The sequence below is a fragment of the Haliotis rubra genome, unplaced genomic scaffold, assembly GCF_003918875.1.
Source record: "Haliotis rubra isolate DU_JTF1 unplaced genomic scaffold, ASM391887v1 Scf294, whole genome shotgun sequence".
Lineage (NCBI taxonomy): Eukaryota > Metazoa > Mollusca > Gastropoda > Lepetellida > Haliotidae > Haliotis > Haliotis rubra.
Window position 1 is genome coordinate 694,734 of NW_025766962.1, and position 17,412 is coordinate 712,145.

A 17,412-nucleotide genomic window follows, 5' to 3' on the forward strand; every position below is an offset into this window, starting at 1 on the left:
AGTGATTCACAGAAGCATGTTCATATAATCTGAATCGCACCTCCCACACTGCCTTAGCAGAGATTCTAATGATGTAGCCAGGGTTTTGTTGCCTTCACTATGAATACGGCCAGGGTTTTGTTGCCTTCACTATGAATACGGCCAGGGTTTTGTTGCCTTCACTATGAATACGGCCAGGGTTTTGTTGCCTTCACTATAAATACGGCCAGGGTTTTGTTGCCTTCACTATGAATACGGCCAGGGTTTTGTTGCCTTCACTATGAATACGGCCAGGGTTTTGTTGCCTTCACTATGAATACGGCCAGGGTTTTGTTGCCTTCACTATGAATACGGCCAGGGTTTTGTTGCCTTCACTATGAATACGGCCAGGGTTTTGTTGCCTTCACTATGAATACGGCCAGGGTTTTGTTGCCTTCACTATGAATACGGCCAGGGTTTTGTTGCCTTCACTATGAATACGGCCAGGGTTTTGTTGCCTTCACTATGAATATGGCCAGGGTGTTGCTGCTTACATTACCAAATATCGATAACTTCACACCAAACATGATGTAAACACAAAAAGTCTGATGGAGCCAAACTCAGCGACAGGTATCTTTGGCACAAAACAGGAGGACATCAGTCCAATTTAGACAGAATGCACACCGAAGAAGATGCCTAAACCGTCACCATTTGACCTGTAGTAAATTTACTACAAACTTCAAGAGCAGACCTGAAGTCCTTGGTTTCATGACAACTGTTCTCTTCTTGAATGATTGAGACCTAAAACAATGACAAAATCTAATATGTGAAGATTTCTATTTATTATGAACAATATATTATGATCTATAAAGTTTAGTGTTATCTACTCTTAAGAAAGGATGTAAGTGTGTGATAAAACACGTATATCATGGAAACTGATGTGTCATCGTTCTGACTATCTCCTGACCTGCTGACCTTCCAGTATCAGCCTCCTGCAGCACATACTAACCTTCAGTCACAAGTGAGCAGGTGAAGGTTGAAGGCTGTTCCCAGTGCACCTACACCTCAGTACGCTCTGGATGTCTAGACGCCAGCAAAGGTTGCTGGGAACAATTTGAAACCCTTACTCACGAAACGTTTTACCATGTTAAGTTTACCTATATGAACCATGGTAACCAACAGGCATGTCATTGTCAACAAACCACATAATCTGAACAAATCAGTTAACACATACATTCCTACATTCTCTTCCCACAGAGGTTACTTGTCATATCTTCCTACGAACCTCTGTTCTAATACGGCCATATTTCCCGGTTCTCGTAAAATCCCCTAGCGGCAAAAGATCGCAACACGAATTATCTCCCTTCCTTCTATCCAATCAGAACACGTGTTACATCGACTTAGATTCAACTTGACTAACACAAGCAAATGTGGGGCCACAAATATCCCCCCATCTGCCGGGGACTTGTGTTGATGTTACACACAAGGCGTTTAATGGCTAGCTTGTCCGTTGTCAAAGAGGGCGATGGAGACGCCACTGATCCGCCATAACATGACTGAGTTCTGTCTAGAAGAAACGTTTGCGCATCGCGCAGGGGAAGAAATTTAGTTTTCTCGAAGCATACGGAAATTACCGAGGCCTTGCGAATGATCACTTTTGAAACAACATCGCTGATTGCACAACTAAATCTGATTGCCTCCAATCACGAGTCTTGAACGCTCACACCATGAAAGGGCCGTATTAGAACAGAGGTTACGTAGGAAGATATGACAGGAGTAACCTCTGTGGGAAGAGAATGACATTCCTAATCATGCTTAAGACATCTGAAAATTTGCCTGGATATTTTGAAGATCATTTGTTCACACAACAACATCAACTTAAAAGTTGTACACAAATATATCAAGCCTAACCAAAACATTGTAAACGCACACCGGGATATTTGACAGTACATTTTCAACTGACACAAACAACAAACAACACTTAGCACAAAAAGCCATTAACAGAAGCTATACATCTACCAATGCCCTATATATCTGTATAAAGGTCATCTGAGGTGTAACCATGGCAACAAGTTGATGATACAGCTTTCTTCCAAACAATACAGAGATTAAACTTGCATCTTAATAGACCTGTGGCAGACATAAATTTATTTGTAAATATAGTGCAAATTCATATACATTTGTATATACATATACTCATGGAAACAAAAAAGGGAACACATGAAAGTACAAGTGTTCCTTTATTTATTTCCTAAGTTTCACCCACAGTGCAATACATACAATGTGAAGAAACCTGGAAAAGAATAAAGGAACACTTGTACTTTCATGTGTTCCCTTATTTGTTTCCATGAGTATATATTCTGAAACAAGAATATAAACAAAAACCCTAAAACTAATCTACAAAGCAATTTATCTTGATTAGAATAACAACTGTAGAGTCTTTAAGTCAAACATCATCAACCCTGGTGCCGTGTTGTTACACCTCATCTGATGTGTCAAAGGTAAATCATCAATGCATATTGTTTGTTCTTATGCCCAAAGAAATGAACGATCATAGAATGGAATAAATATATATCACAGAGGTTAATGCCATGTTCAATATTGTTCAAGTAGTAATTACATCCAGCAGAAAACTAATACTTTTCGGGAACAAAAAACATTTGAACTAAAACTACTTATGTCAGTATTTGCTTCACAATTAAACTGTCTCCCTGTCAGACAATGAATGACGCAATTAAACTGTCTCCCTGTCAGACAATGAATGACGCAATTAGATTGTCTCCCTGTCAGAGAATGAATGACGGTCTGAATGGCTTAAGTGATTGACTGCACACCAAAAACAGGTATATTACTCTGCATCCACAAGACCAAAACCTCTATGAAACCTTTTCCATGATTAGATTTCTCAATGAAACTCATTTCTTGAAAAGATTTTGATATTCAAGATTAACTGAACTTCATCAGAAGTTAAAACTGTGGTAACAACAAATATATAAATGTATCGCACATTCAGACCAATGAACCTGAGTTAACATTATTTGGTGTGCTGTGCATGAAGCAGAACGTGATTGTCTACTTTGAACTTTGGCACACTCCAGCTCGGCTAACAGCTAAACTATCATACGGGAAAACTGGTAGGCTTATCACATAATGCATAAAACCAAATCTTTGACAAATTAAGAAAATGTTAAATAACTTTATACCAATACACATTTGGCAAGGGCTGTAACAGTACACTGAAGTAAGACTATGCTGAAATGTGTCTGAAGATAGGAAAATCTAGGCCATGTGTGAATAATAGTGTACACACCTCAGGGAGGATGAAATGTCACAAAGAAATGCAATCTCAACATGCATTCTCACAATACTTGGTTCAATCCAACGTTTACCAAGAAGGGGATGTTTCCCCAAATTTAATTAAAATCTGATTTTTTACTCAGAAATGATAGATGCATCTCTCAATGAAAATCTGGATACCTAAATAGGAGACTGTCAGCAGACCCGTAAGTGTCAAGGCTTCCAAATTATCATTAAAGTGAGCATGGCATACATAGATGCTTATCAGATTTTCGTATAAAGGGTGAACATTACTGGAGTTTTGATAACAAAACTGTAACTCCCCACTACCATGGTGTGGATAGTGTTTACAACCATGCATGGAATGTTTGAGATTACCAAGATAACACGTTCAAGAACCAATCAGAATCATGGGCTCTCCAAGGTCTGAGACAATGGGTTCAAGAACCAATCATAATCATGGGCTCTCCAAGGTCTGAGACAATGGGTTCAAGAACCAATCAGAACCATGGGCTCTCCAAGGTCTGAGACAATGGGTTCAAGAACCAATCATAATCATGGGCTGTCCAAGGTCTGAGACAATGGGTTCAAGAACCAGTCAGAACCATGGGCTGTCCAAGGTCTGAGACAATGGGTTCAAGAACCAGTCAGAACCATGGGCTGTCCAAGGTCTGAGACAATGGGTTCAAGAACCAGTCAGAACCATGGGCTGTCCAAGGTCTGAGACAATGGGTTCAATAACCAGTCAGAACCATGGGCTCTCCAAGGTCTGAGACAATGGGTTCAATAACCAGTCAGAACCATGGGCTCTCCAAGGTCTGAGACAATGGGTTCAATAACCAGTCAGAACCATGGGCTCTCCAAGGTCTGAGACAATGGGTTCAAGAACCAGTCAGAACCATGGGCTGTCCAAGGTCTGAGACAATGGGTTCAAGAACCAGTCAGAACCATGGGCTGTCCAAGGTCTGAGACAATGGGTTCAAGAACCAGTCAGAACCATGGGAGGTCTGAGACAATGGGTTCAAGAACCAGTCAGAACCATGGGCTGTCCAAGGTCTGAGACAATGGGTTCAAGAACCAGTCAGAACCATGGGCTCTCCAAGGTCTGAGACAATGGGTTCAAGAACCAGTCAGAACCATGGGCTCTCCAAGGTCTGAGACAATGGGTTCAAGAACCAGTCAGAACCATGGGCTCTCCAAGGTCTGAGACAATGGGTTCAAGAACCAGTCAGAACCATGGGCTCTCCAAGGTCTGAGACAATGGGTTCAAGAACCAATCAGAACCATGGGCTCTCCAAGGTCTGAACAATGGGTTCAGAACCATCAGAACCATGGGCTGTCCAAGGTCTGAGACAATGGGTTCAAGAACCAGTCAGAACCATGGGCTGTCCAAGGTCTGAGACAATGGGTTCAAGAACCAATCAGAACCATGGGCTCTCCAAGGTCTGAGACAATGGGTTCAAGAACCAATCAGAACCATGGGCTGTCCAAGGTCTGAGACAATAGGTTCAATAACCAGTCAGAACCATGGGCTGTCCAAGGTCTGAGACAATGGGTTCAAGAACCAGTCAGAACCATGGGCTCTCCAAGGTCTGAGACAATGGGTTCAAGAACCAATCAGAACCATGGGCTCTCCAAGGTCTGAGACAATGGGTTTAAGAACCAGTCAGAACCATGGGCTCTCCAAGGTCTGAGACAATGGGTTCAAGAACCAATCAGAACCTTGGTCTCTCCACATTCGGAGATAACTGTTTCAAGTACCAATCAAACTAATGGGCTTTCAAAGTTCTCTCCTGACATGGCCTTCCAAGAAGGCATCAGACCTTGATGCGGAGTGGAATCCTATTGAAGATCTGACCTTATTGATGAACAATGCCTTACCATACACTGTACCCTTTATGTGTACTTGGCCAATGTCTTTCACGCGAGTCGTGTACACAAATGTAAAGTTACAGTTCTACTGTCATAGTGTACTGTTACAGCCCTGAGGCATGGTGTAAAAGTCAACAACCTACTGACAACGTGTAACCTTAACAGGCAGGGCTTGATTTAAGGAAATGAAAACTACTTGCATGTGGTGCAGCCATTAGGATTACTGTTACAGCCATTATGTAAAGAAGAAGGTAAGATAATAAAAGAAGTTGTTATCCATAAACAATCTTACTTTCTTATTAGTCACCAACTTCTAAATGCTAAACAAACAGATCATTATGTAAAGACACTAATTACAGTCCCTGTGAAGTTTGGAGCTACACCTTTATGCAAAGTATCAGCCATTGTAACACATTCAGGCCACAACTTTGAAAGAATGATATCTCAAAAACGAAATCAAGAAATCAAACATATACATAAGAATCTTTGGCAGGGCTTGAAATCAAGTCACCTTTCAGCATTGTAGTGACTTGGACTTTGGACTACACAAACAGTAGATGTTACAGGAGACCCTATTGCCAGTGTAGCACAGGTAAAGTACTGGCAAGGGAATCCAGGTGTAACGGAACTCATCGATTCATTATCACAAGTCCCATTCAGCAGAAATGGTAAGATTCCTTCTGAACCTTTTCCAAATGTAGTGTTTGACTGGCATTGCCAAGCTGAAAACCTTGACGCCTGGAAACACCAATAGAAGACAACTTCTTTCATGTCTGCAACATTTCAGGACAAACGATGAAAGTTTAAAGATTTCCCTGAAACACTCTCCATCAGAGATTAGTTACCCATGGAGATTTAGTGTTATTGTTTTAATACATATCAGCTCTGTATTCACCATAATAAGTGTCCACTGGCATGACAAAAGGGTTAGCAGTATATCAAACCATACACAGGTTACATATTTGTATAGAAATCAAATTGTAGTGAGTAAATAGGATTAAAATATAACATTTTTTTCCAAAATAGTCACTATTAGGCAATGGTATTCCTGTTTAGACCTGCTGTCTTCTGCACTAATTGTGTCAGAGACAAGGATGTTTAAACTTTTGGTCTTTTCTTGCTCATACCGGGAACTTACATAGATTACCTACAGCCCGATGCAGTCTCATCAACATGAGAACAACAGCTCTTGCTGCTTCAGAATCTAAATCCGTCCTGAAGACTGGAGTTGCATAGCTATTAGTTACAGATGCCAACGAGGGAAGACTGTCAACCTAAGATTTTCAAAGGCAGGGAAAATCTATGAAATGGCTTGTCAAATGGAATATTACATTTCCCCCAATAAGGGTCATGTAGTCAAAATACTGTGAACGACAGTATCAACAAGCAAAACATTAAAACCAACCACATTAATGCATAGTTCTGGAGTGACTAGAAACCTTTTCTTTCATACATTACACAAATTACTTTGCACTTTAACCGGTGTTTGTCGAATGATTTCAAAACTATAGTTCGTTTGGCGCAAAAGCGGACCGATGAATTGCAATCTTACTCGAAAACTAATAAACATAACATACTCAATGAAACGCTGATCATAATCAAAACATCATACCCACTCTGTGAGGTTTTTGCAGAATTTTGTCCTAACAATAAAAAAGTTGTTTTACAATCTATCATTAAAATATTGACACAGTTCACTATTTGTTACGAGGGAGGAGTGCAGAGAAAGGGACAGCCAGGTGTTCGAGAACGGAGGGAGATGGTACAGCACAGGTTAATGAATAAATAACTTTGTCTGTGAACGTGCTTCTCGAACACCTGGGTATGATGTTTTGATTATGATCAGCGTTTCATTGAGTATGTTATGTTTATTAGTTTTCGAGTAAGACTGCAATTCATCGGTCCGCTTTTGAGCCAAATGGACTGTACACAATTTGATTAATGTCCCAATAACGAACTGTACAAATGAAACCAACGGTGAGCACTCTGGGAGTAACGGAGATAATGCACTGTATGGCAATGCCAATAACAATGATAATCACTGAATGCTACAAACAGTTCTGGTAATCATGAATAATGGCCATTGTAATCCTGTTCACTATCATTTTTATGTTTTCTACTTAATACAAACACCTAATATCTAATGTTCTCAAATTACTTCATCTAAAACATTTTACAATAATGTGAAAACAAATCATGGAACCTTCCAAAATATCAATGGTTCGCTGTTAACATGTCATATCATTCATTGTGTCCATATGGCCTTGGGTACTCTTCGTGTCAACACATCTACACTGAACAAAACTATTTAAGGATGATGAATATTTTGGAGGTATTTTTATGAAACTGTGTCTTTGCCACTGTTCACTGCAGAAAATAATAATCATCCTTGACATCTTTGTTCAGCATAGCTCACTAATTGTCCACCTCTAAAACCCCAAAGGTAACAATAGGACATTCCTTATCTTCCACTCTGACCAGAAGAACCACCTCTGTATTGAGATCAATGGTCATGATTACTAGCAACAGTAACTGGCATTTTTCTTGTGGACAAACATTGTTGTCAAACACAAATAGCACTATTAGTCATGCAAGCACTTCAATGATTGTCAAACAAGTTACATCACAAAGAGCACTTTTCACACCTTCTTCAGTAAGTTCACTGTCAATATCTTGTCATGACATCTTGTAGGGCTGAACTCAAAGTTTGTATATTAGGTCACAACAGCAGAAATCCAACTCAAATTTACTGACATTATAAACAAGGACAGATGAAACAAGATACACCAGTTTAGAGTAGCAGTTGGTTTGATTTTCCCCACAATGACAATTCAAAGTGTAATTTTTCTGAATAAGTGTGGTCAAACACATCAAACACAAATATAAGTTCATGAACTACTTAACAGTTGCTTACACATATTCACCTTAATTATTGAACTCAGAAAATTGCAAAAACAATTTTAACTGAGGTGGAAGAGGTAGGAGTTCAATTTTTTTATCGATCATCGGATGCACATTTTGTCGAATGGTCACTCGACAACACTCCTTCAGGGATCTCACTGGGTAGAAGAAACAGTCATCGATCCATTCTGATATACTGTCATAGCTGCTCATGACACGCAAGTTGTGCCTCTTAACCTGCAGAGCATCAACCTGTGGTCGGAAACCAGCTGCAAACAGCAGACGCCAAGCTACCAGCTCTTTACTTTTAGGACCCACAATATCTGGATTTTCAAGGAAAGATTTTGACAAGGTCATTGAAACAAGTTCTGTCATTTCCTCATCTGTGACCTTTGCTCCATAAGAAAGCAGGAGCTGGATTTTCTCAACAGAATTGTGCACGTAAGCAAAAATTAAAGGCTTTTGCTTTTTCCATCCACCTCCTTTATTGACGTCTGCTCCCCGATCAAGCAGAAGTTTCACAACTTTGGGGTCCACATTGGAGGAAGAACAGGCACAACCAAGAGGGGATCTTTGATTGTCGTCCTGCATATTGACATTCATTCCCAAGTCAAGCAACTCAATCACTAAGTCAACGGCAGAGAACTGTACAGCTGTGGGCAAGAAGGTAGCTTCACAAGGATTGGCTCCAGCTTGTAAAAGCAGTTTGGTTATCTCAACTGGTGGGAAGGAGCTTGGTCGAAAGTCTTCTTTTCCTCCTAATTCACATCTGCCTTTCCAGAAGAAGCGGAACTCTGCGTTTCGGCAAGACACTTTCAGTGGTGTGTCTCCCTCCATTGTGGAAACGTTCACATCACATCCTTCGCCTATCAACCTTTGAACAATCTTCACATCATCCGACTGACATGCATAGAACAAGGGAGTACATTCCATGTTATCCTTCTTGTCAGTGTTGATGTTCTGTGCAGACTGTAACAGCATCTCCAGAATATCAAACAGTTCTGGCTTCCTCTCCTCCACACTGCAAGTGTGATGCAACGCTGTCTTGCCATCGGGGCCTGCCAGGTTCACGTCTGCTCCAGCACAGATCAGCAGTCGGACAAGTTCCATGTAGCCGAGAGAGCTTGCAAGGCTGAGTGGAGTTATCTGCTCCTTCTCCCACACCTTGTTGACATCGGGCTTGGTGTCCAGCAAGCCTCTGACAGTGTCAGTGTCACAGTTCTTGATTGACACGCACAACTTGTGTAGCCCATTATCACTGGTGCAGTCGGCCATTGCTGCAGTTTTAACACATCAATCACAAGTCATCGTAAGTCTGCATCTGAAAAAATAAAATTAGGATATTTTAGACATTGGAAGAAAAACCTTTTCCTGAAAAAAATAATAGAAACAATACTCTGTAGCTCACCTAAATTTAAAAGTGACAGATGCCATTTTTAAAAAAGCACCAGAGAACAGTAGCTAACCTGAATTATTCTTCTCTTTTTTTTTGCTGCTGTTGTTTAATGCTGCAATCAGTAATATTCCAGCTATATGGGGGCAGTCTGTAAATAATCGTATCAATCTATGCAATTGTGATATGATGACATACTGTCAACCAAGACAGTGTGTCAGACCATCCAATCCCTTTAGTCGCCTCTTACGACAAGCATGGGTTGCTGAAGACCATTTCTAACCCAGATCTTCACGGGTCTATCCTAAATTTGGCAGTGACAGAAGCCATAGCTCACATCCATGTGGTCAGACCCACTACTAACCATAAATACACCAAATTTCATTTCCTTAAGAATAACTAAGCAAGGGCCAGAATACAACATAATTTGTAGCACTGTGCCATGTTGTGTACGTACATAAACACAATGCAAGTCCACCTGTCGTAAGGGTAATTTTGTTTTTGTTGCACATCAACCCCACATTTGGAATACTATGCACAAGAAGTTAGATTGCAAAAGAGATATAATTAAGAGTTGAAAATGTCTTTGCTAAGCAGAAACTCAAAATGTTTTTGAATATTAGGTTGAGAATCACATTTAGCTGATGGTTAATGTGTAACTTGTTGCTTAGCAACACTCCAGCTACATGATGAGAGCCTGCAGATAATCGCATCACGACCAGATGATCCAGCACTTGTGTGTAATGACAATCCATGCCATTGATAAGCCAACGGGACATCAACCCAATTACTCAGGGTAACCTCTTTGACATGTGGATGTTCTATGCCCACAACAGAACATGGCTTTTTACGAGCTTTGGCAAAGTCTCTGAAGCACATGTAAAAGACTGTGAAGATCTTGTGATATTTTTGTGATTCATGTGATTCATTACTGCAGGGAGGCTCATTAAGGCAGTATGTTCATTTTGTTGATGTGGGCTGAAATGAGTATTAACCTTGTGTGCACTGAACTGTCGGTCATGTTCAACTCTGTTCCTGCACAAGCACTAGGCTGTCATACGGGCAAATAAAACAAATACTGTATGTCCAATGCTGACCAAGAAAGTCTATAATCTTTGTCCAGATTACTGCAGTGTCTTTAAAAAATTAAGAAAGTCCTTGGGCTACTTTTAATGATAATTTATTAAGATAAGTTATGAACTGCACTTTTCTGAAGAAGAAAAAAGTTTATTTCAGAGAATGTTTTTCCCACTATTTTTATTCACCTGAGTAGGTACCTTCATACTACACAAAGATCATACCGGATTGTACATATTGATAAGTCGTGGTACAACAGTCGATGCTGTAAATAATAGTAGCCATTTACTCATAGAATCATTTGGTTGGTTTTTCATTATGGCAAAAAATATTTCAAGGTAGCAATGAAGTAGGAACATTCATACATTACTACACAGAGATCATACATCATACAGGGTATGTCAGAGACTTGATGTTACATGGTCAGGGCAAGCACTTGCTACTTGGGGATCTGCTAAAGTCGATAATCCCCCAGGAAGTATTAACATACATGAAGACACCACAAAGAGTGCCACTGCAACTCCACAGTGTAATTCTGAACCCCACTCTGAACCTACACATGCTATGCTAACATGATACAAATAAAAAGAGGAAGCCACTAGCTACAAGAAAGGTTTGACTGGGGAGACATGTCTCAACTGAGGGAACAGGTCAGTGTTTCACAGCCAGCAGTCCCTCCTCTGAATAGTGCAAAACTTGACGTGTTGGCAAACATAACCATTTCTCTCAAGCTCATACATAAATTATACAACCCGAGCCAGGAGTCTTTGTTAGCCAGTCCCACATTTGTACCTTAAAACCCAACCAGTGTTAAGATGAAAGCCCTCCCTGGAGAGAAAAGGCCCCTGTATCCCATTTTGCCATAAGCATAATACTGTATAACTGCACCTAAAAATGCAGAGACAACTGAATATTGGAATTCATTAATGGTTCATACCTTGTGCACCAATTCTGCAATTACAGGATCACAGGAAGATTTACGAAACATGAATCTGTCACAACACAGCAGAATAAATTCTGTTCCCATTCATAGGTTCAGTAACATTTTTTCTGTTTAAAACTGGCAACTGAATGATACCCAAACATTAACATGTGATTCAAACACATGAATTCTACACACAAAAAAACAACTATAAGGAATTCTCACTTTTATTCGTTTTTGTGATATTTTGATTATATAAACATATACACCTATCCATAAATCTAAATGATTAAATTTTGAAATGTCCATTTTTTTATGAGAGGTAAATGTTTACATGGCTGAATTTTGTACTTTTACTGCAGAATTTCTTTTGACAGCCAATGCATAACATGTACAATAACACTTTTCACAAACACCCATGTACAATTCAAGCTTCAATTCACAAGTAAAGGTAGAGAAGCTCACCTTTGGTGATACGGTTATATTCACACTGCACATGCCTACTCTCATGACAATATGTATATGGAAGTCCTCATAAAGATGGACAGTAACATATCATGGACGTACATTTGAAATGTAATGGACAGCACTGTAAATAGTGAACAATAAAAGAAATCTTTTTATGACTACCGATTTCTGAGCAACTAGACAATCCTACTGGATCATGTGGAGACCATGGGCATGTTTTACCTGCACGAGTAGTGAAGGATGCCACACAGGATGACAACGAGCATCTCACATGGGCGTCATTTGACAGCAATGTATCAACATGAGCCTTGGTGCTACTACTATCATAAATCATGACAAGGCAACAAACTTGTCACATTCCTGTAAAAATGTTCATTTGGTTTTGCAAAACAACATTTGTAACTGACTGACTGACTGACTGACTGACTGACTGAGTTTGGTTTTACGCCGCTTTTAGCAATATTCCAGCAACATCACGGCAGGGGGACACCAGAAATGGGCTTCACACATTGTGCCCATGTGGGGACATTTGTAACTGATACATGAGGTGGACAATGAGTTTGGAAAAAGAAGGTACAAATGTTTCACCAATATTCTGCAATTTCACACTCTGAGAAATCTGGAACGGACTTTAAAGGAATGTAATGAAGGCATGAAGATGATAACTCACAACTTCAGAGCTGTCAACCCCTAAAGTTGGTTTTGAGTGAGACTGAAAAAAATAAGTCGGGGTCCAGGGCGACGCCCTGGTGGTGGGTCTCATGGGGGCAAACCCCCCCAGCCGAAAATGAAGTTTAGTGATTTTCAGGAGCATTTGGAGCCTTCTGGTGGCATTATTTTGACACTAAAAGATGCATGCTAAAACATGAAAAAAACATCACATACCTTCATTCTTTGTATTTCTTAGAAGAGAAGCTTTGCTATAATCCATTCAGGTGTTCTTTCAATGTTCAACTTTACGCAAAAACGAACGAAATGCGTATTAATTTTTAAAAAAAAATTTGCTACCAGATATGCGTGAGATTATTATTTGGAGGCGTGAGAGCGTGACATTTGCCAGTAAAGCGTGAGACTCACACCAAATGCGTGAGAGTTACTGACAACTTTGGGTTACTGACAGTGGACGTCCAATAGTAAAAGCGTAGAGGAAGCCAAGTGGTTGGCTATCTACCCGGGGAGTTACACTGATACCCCATCACATTCAGCAAACTATGTATTGTTGATACAGCAATACCTAACCTAGGATATATATTTTCATAACAGTTAAGCAAAAGAAACCACCACAATGTGGTCTAATTTACTGCTTCAGCTGTGTCACAATCCAGCTGTGACATCTGTGGGATACTGAAATAATATCAAACACTTTCCTAAGGAATCATCCAAGTTACCATATAATTAGTGCATCTGAGAGTGATTACTTGTGAAACTGTGTTGGAAATTGAGTATCAATTCTACCACAGTTATGTAACGTTTTACAATGATAATCCTCAGCATTATGACATCAAATACCATGTACAACATGTACATACACATGACGATACTGAACAAATAATTCAATTCAATTCCTTATTAACCTCAACTTTTACAACTTATCAGCAGTTATATAAAGCATAAATTGATACAGGTGGATGGGCTTGACAAGTTTGGTAAATATGCATATACATATGGAGAATGCGCATAATTATTTTAGATACAAATTTCTTATATTACATGCAGTAAAGAAATATTTACCAAGATTACACAACTGTTAACATTATTTAAACCAAATAATTAATTTAAAGACAGATGGATTTTTCCAGTAATATTCAGGGGTGGATCCAGAGGAATATTTTTCCCATGAGGAGCATCCCCCCATCCCCCCATCTTTGGAATTCATGATATATGTGCACCCCCACCCCCTTCTCAAAAACCCTGGATCCGCCCCTGATGATATGGCTTTATAATTCAAATCACAGTTGAGCATCAACATTTCCAACTCTGTTTCCCTTTCACAACGGTTCAGACTTTTTATGTGTGTACAGCATAAGTAATGGAACATCATTGATGGGAAGAATTATTCATGATTATCAATATGAAAACTGTGTCATGGACAATATCCACCATAAGCTACTGTGTTGAAATATAGTTTTCCCTCACACACACCCAGTAAACAAAGTTACTTCATAATTCATGGGCTGCCTCATTCTCTTCCCACAGAGGTTACTCCTGTCATATCTTCCTACGTAGGAAGATATGACAGGAGTCACCTCTGTGGGAAGAGAATGGGGCTGCCTATAGTTTAACATAATTTGGTGAATCATCAATGCATTAAAGGCACTATATCACACCACACTTCCCTAAAAATAGATAATGCATTTCTCTCAATAATACTAACTATCAGTCCTTATCATTTATTCAAGAAAAATACAATCATTTAGATTACAATATTAAATAAAAAAATTTGAATGGATTAATGCAGCGTTGCAGTAAATCGACTCTCGCACCATCTACCCGCCGAACAGTATTTCAAGTGAACCCCATAGAGTTATGTCTCTTAGTTGCAGCGCTCTTTACGAATATCCTATTTGAATGTTTATCATCAATATATGAGCGGCAAATCGTGAATCAAGCTGTCAAAATCATATCTGACCGTACTCACTACTTAAATTCGGAATACAACCTCCTCCCTTCAGGCCACCGCTACAAAGTTCCAATTGTGAAAACTAAGAGAGCCCGTACATCCTTTATTCCAAGTACCATATCTCTCTTAAACGAATGTGAAGATACCTAAATCAAAGAATTTATGTAAATAATTTTGGTATCTCTCTAATGTTATAGCTCTGCTGATGTAACACAAATTCCTGAAAAGGCATTAAAGTATTATTCTATTCAATATAAAATAGGCCAAAATATTGTGGAAAATGTGTGACATTGTGCCTTTAATGTATCACCACTCAACAATGACCAGAAATATGTTGATGTTCACATGATGTTTTTCTGAGTTTTTATGCATATTTACTCAAAGCTACTTCTCTGAAATATTTGTAAACAATTCACTGATAAATTAAAACTTATTCTTGATCTATATGTCATCTATATTGATGGCAAGCCCTATCTCCTTAGCCTCAGGACCATCTCCTACAGTGAGGTAGAGCAGGCCTTGTCACATGGTAATTAGAATCACTATTTTCTTTCAAATTTTAAATCCTCCTAGCTAAGATACATAACGCTCATATCTTTGCTAAAATCCTCCGTCGTACGTTTCCAGTTTTGAAAAAATGTAGTATTAAGACACCAAAATAGATCTGTATCTCTGTTACTGTTGGCCTCATTTCCAAATGTGGCTAAAACCACAGAGAAAAAATGGGTTGTCACGTACATGGCAGGACCTCTTGACTGACACCTCGGCTTCTGTCTCCAAGGCCATGCAGCGCGGAGAATGGTGCTTGAGCTGGGAAAGTTTCATTTGAGGAAGGCTAAACCGGAACTTGGCCAGTTCCATTAAAACAAAACACGTTAAATAACAAAACCTGTCACACCGACAGTTAAATGGGTCATAGTCTGTTTGACAACCTCCCCTCCATCGCCTGTGACCTTCTATGCAAACCCGGCTTGATCGAATCTGACATAGAGAAAAATCCCCGATCAGCTGACGACTTTCCTTGGTAAAAAAAATCAATGTCCTACCGGCACCCGAGTCACTGTCAGGTTAAAACCCCACTGCCCCGCTGATAATGCATGGTGCAAGGTATATACAACGAGCTTCTCTTGATATCTGCTGCAAATACTTACAGAATCCGTGCGCAGGTTGAACACGATGCATAACTATCATAGAAGTGTCACACTCAACGAGATAGCATAATTCGGTCAGCGTTTGCAGCTCGAGCGAGGTCATTTAGAGTTATCGCACTCACGGTCAGAACACGTGCGCAACCACTTCAGCCAATCAAAACGTTCATACTTACCAACAGCCGGTTCCTCGTTGTTTACGTCCGTAATAGCGACATAGGTAAAACCTCATATTAGAAGCCGAAGTAGTTTTATTCTGCACGTGGGTATTTTGTCTAATAATTCAGAAGGAATCCACCTCACACTATTATTCCCATGATTGAAACATATGTAGCAGATGTCGCAATTGTAGAAAGCCGAAGCTCTTCACGTGCTGCACCACAACGGTACAGCACCTGACCACGTAGAGCACGGATGATTGTTGCATGTATTTGCTCATAAAGGCAAATGTAGAGACGGTGTCTGGCAAATGCAATATGACACTGAAAGCACACTAATTGTGCCGAATTTATGTAATATGTGGGGGATTCTGAATTTTGTTATAACTGAAATGGCAAACGTTATTTTCGCGTTTCCTTCCGTAGTGCATGAATACCAATGGGTGTGATGTTTCGGGTTAGGGCACATGCACTCCGGCATGGATGGCCTGTCCGTGACCAGTAACTTATTTATAGGTAGTATTTTTTTATTGTGTGAATCATGTAATGTGTTACACGCAAGTGTTGGTGGTAGCTACCAGGTCGGGTTACACTCGGAGTTATATATATAGGACTGCTGGGGTACCGTTGCACTGACTGTTACGTATAAGACACACCGTGCGTCTACAGGGGCGGTGGGGTAGCCTAGTGGTTAAAGCGTTCGCTCTTCACGACAAAGACCCGGGTTCGATTCCCATGCACATGGGTACAATGTGTGATGTCCATTTCTGGTGTCCCCCGCCGCGATATTGCTGGAATATATTGCTAAAAGGGGCGTAAACCCATACTCACTCACTCACTCTCACATGCACCTACATGTACCCACATACTTAGTAAACAATTAAGTGTCGGGTTTGAAAAACCGACATTTTTTACGTCTGATTCTGGATAGTAAAAACGAAAACCAAATTAGCCTAATTTTAGGAGAAAGAGAATAAGAGCAACTTAGATTGTCACAAATATTTCAAAGTCTGTCTCACAGTCCTATTTGAAAGGAATTATTTGTTTGTATTAACATAATATATTCAGAGACTAAGCGTTAGTGTATTTGTTTAGTTTAGAAACGTCTACAAGTTTTGAGAAAATATCCTGTAATCCGATTCGAGTACTATATATGCAAAGAAATGCAATATAACATTGAATAGATTTGATAGAACATGTTTAATAATCCCATGAACGTGACTGGGTGAGTTGGGTTCATCGCCGGTTTGTGACAGCTTAGTGTGGGAGGAACTCCTGTATTGCTCAGAGGTCTCACATGTTTACGTATTCCCGTAATGTTCAGAGGGCTCAGAGGTCTCACATGTTTACCAATTCCCGTATTGCTCAGAGGTCTCATATGTTTACCAATTCCCGTATTGCTCAGAGGTCTCACATTAGTACTGTCGGAAATAGAAAAAACTGTATTTTTCTCATTTATCTCTACAATTTATGTAGTTGATATGTGAAAGTGTGAAATATCTGTTAAACTAAGTTCGGCCTAACTACAGTCTCAGTGGTAGAGAGATAGGAAACGGAGAAAAAGGACTTTACTGAGGGGAAATTAGTGCAGAAATGAG

General features: G+C 39.8%; 1 protein-coding gene across 2 annotated transcripts; it reads right to left on the reverse strand.

Moving 5' to 3' along the window:
• Positions 1-7,861: 7,861 nt before the first annotated feature.
• On the reverse strand, positions 7,862-15,767 carry LOC124282175 (putative ankyrin repeat protein RF_0381). Of its 2 annotated transcripts, none has more exons than XM_046718137.1 (2): positions 15,660-15,767; positions 7,862-9,349 (listed from the first exon to the last, which is right to left on the reverse strand). In XM_046718137.1, the coding sequence occupies exon 2, from the start codon at positions 9,301-9,303 to the stop codon at positions 8,053-8,055; it is 1,251 nt and encodes a 416-aa protein (XP_046574093.1). In that variant the 5' UTR covers positions 9,304-9,349; positions 15,660-15,767; the 3' UTR covers positions 7,862-8,052. The 2 variants fall into 2 exon arrangements, with proteins under 2 accessions (XP_046574093.1, XP_046574094.1); XM_046718138.1 differs by lacking the exon at positions 15,660-15,767 and adding an exon at positions 15,247-15,462.
• Positions 15,768-17,412: the final 1,645 nt, after the last annotated feature.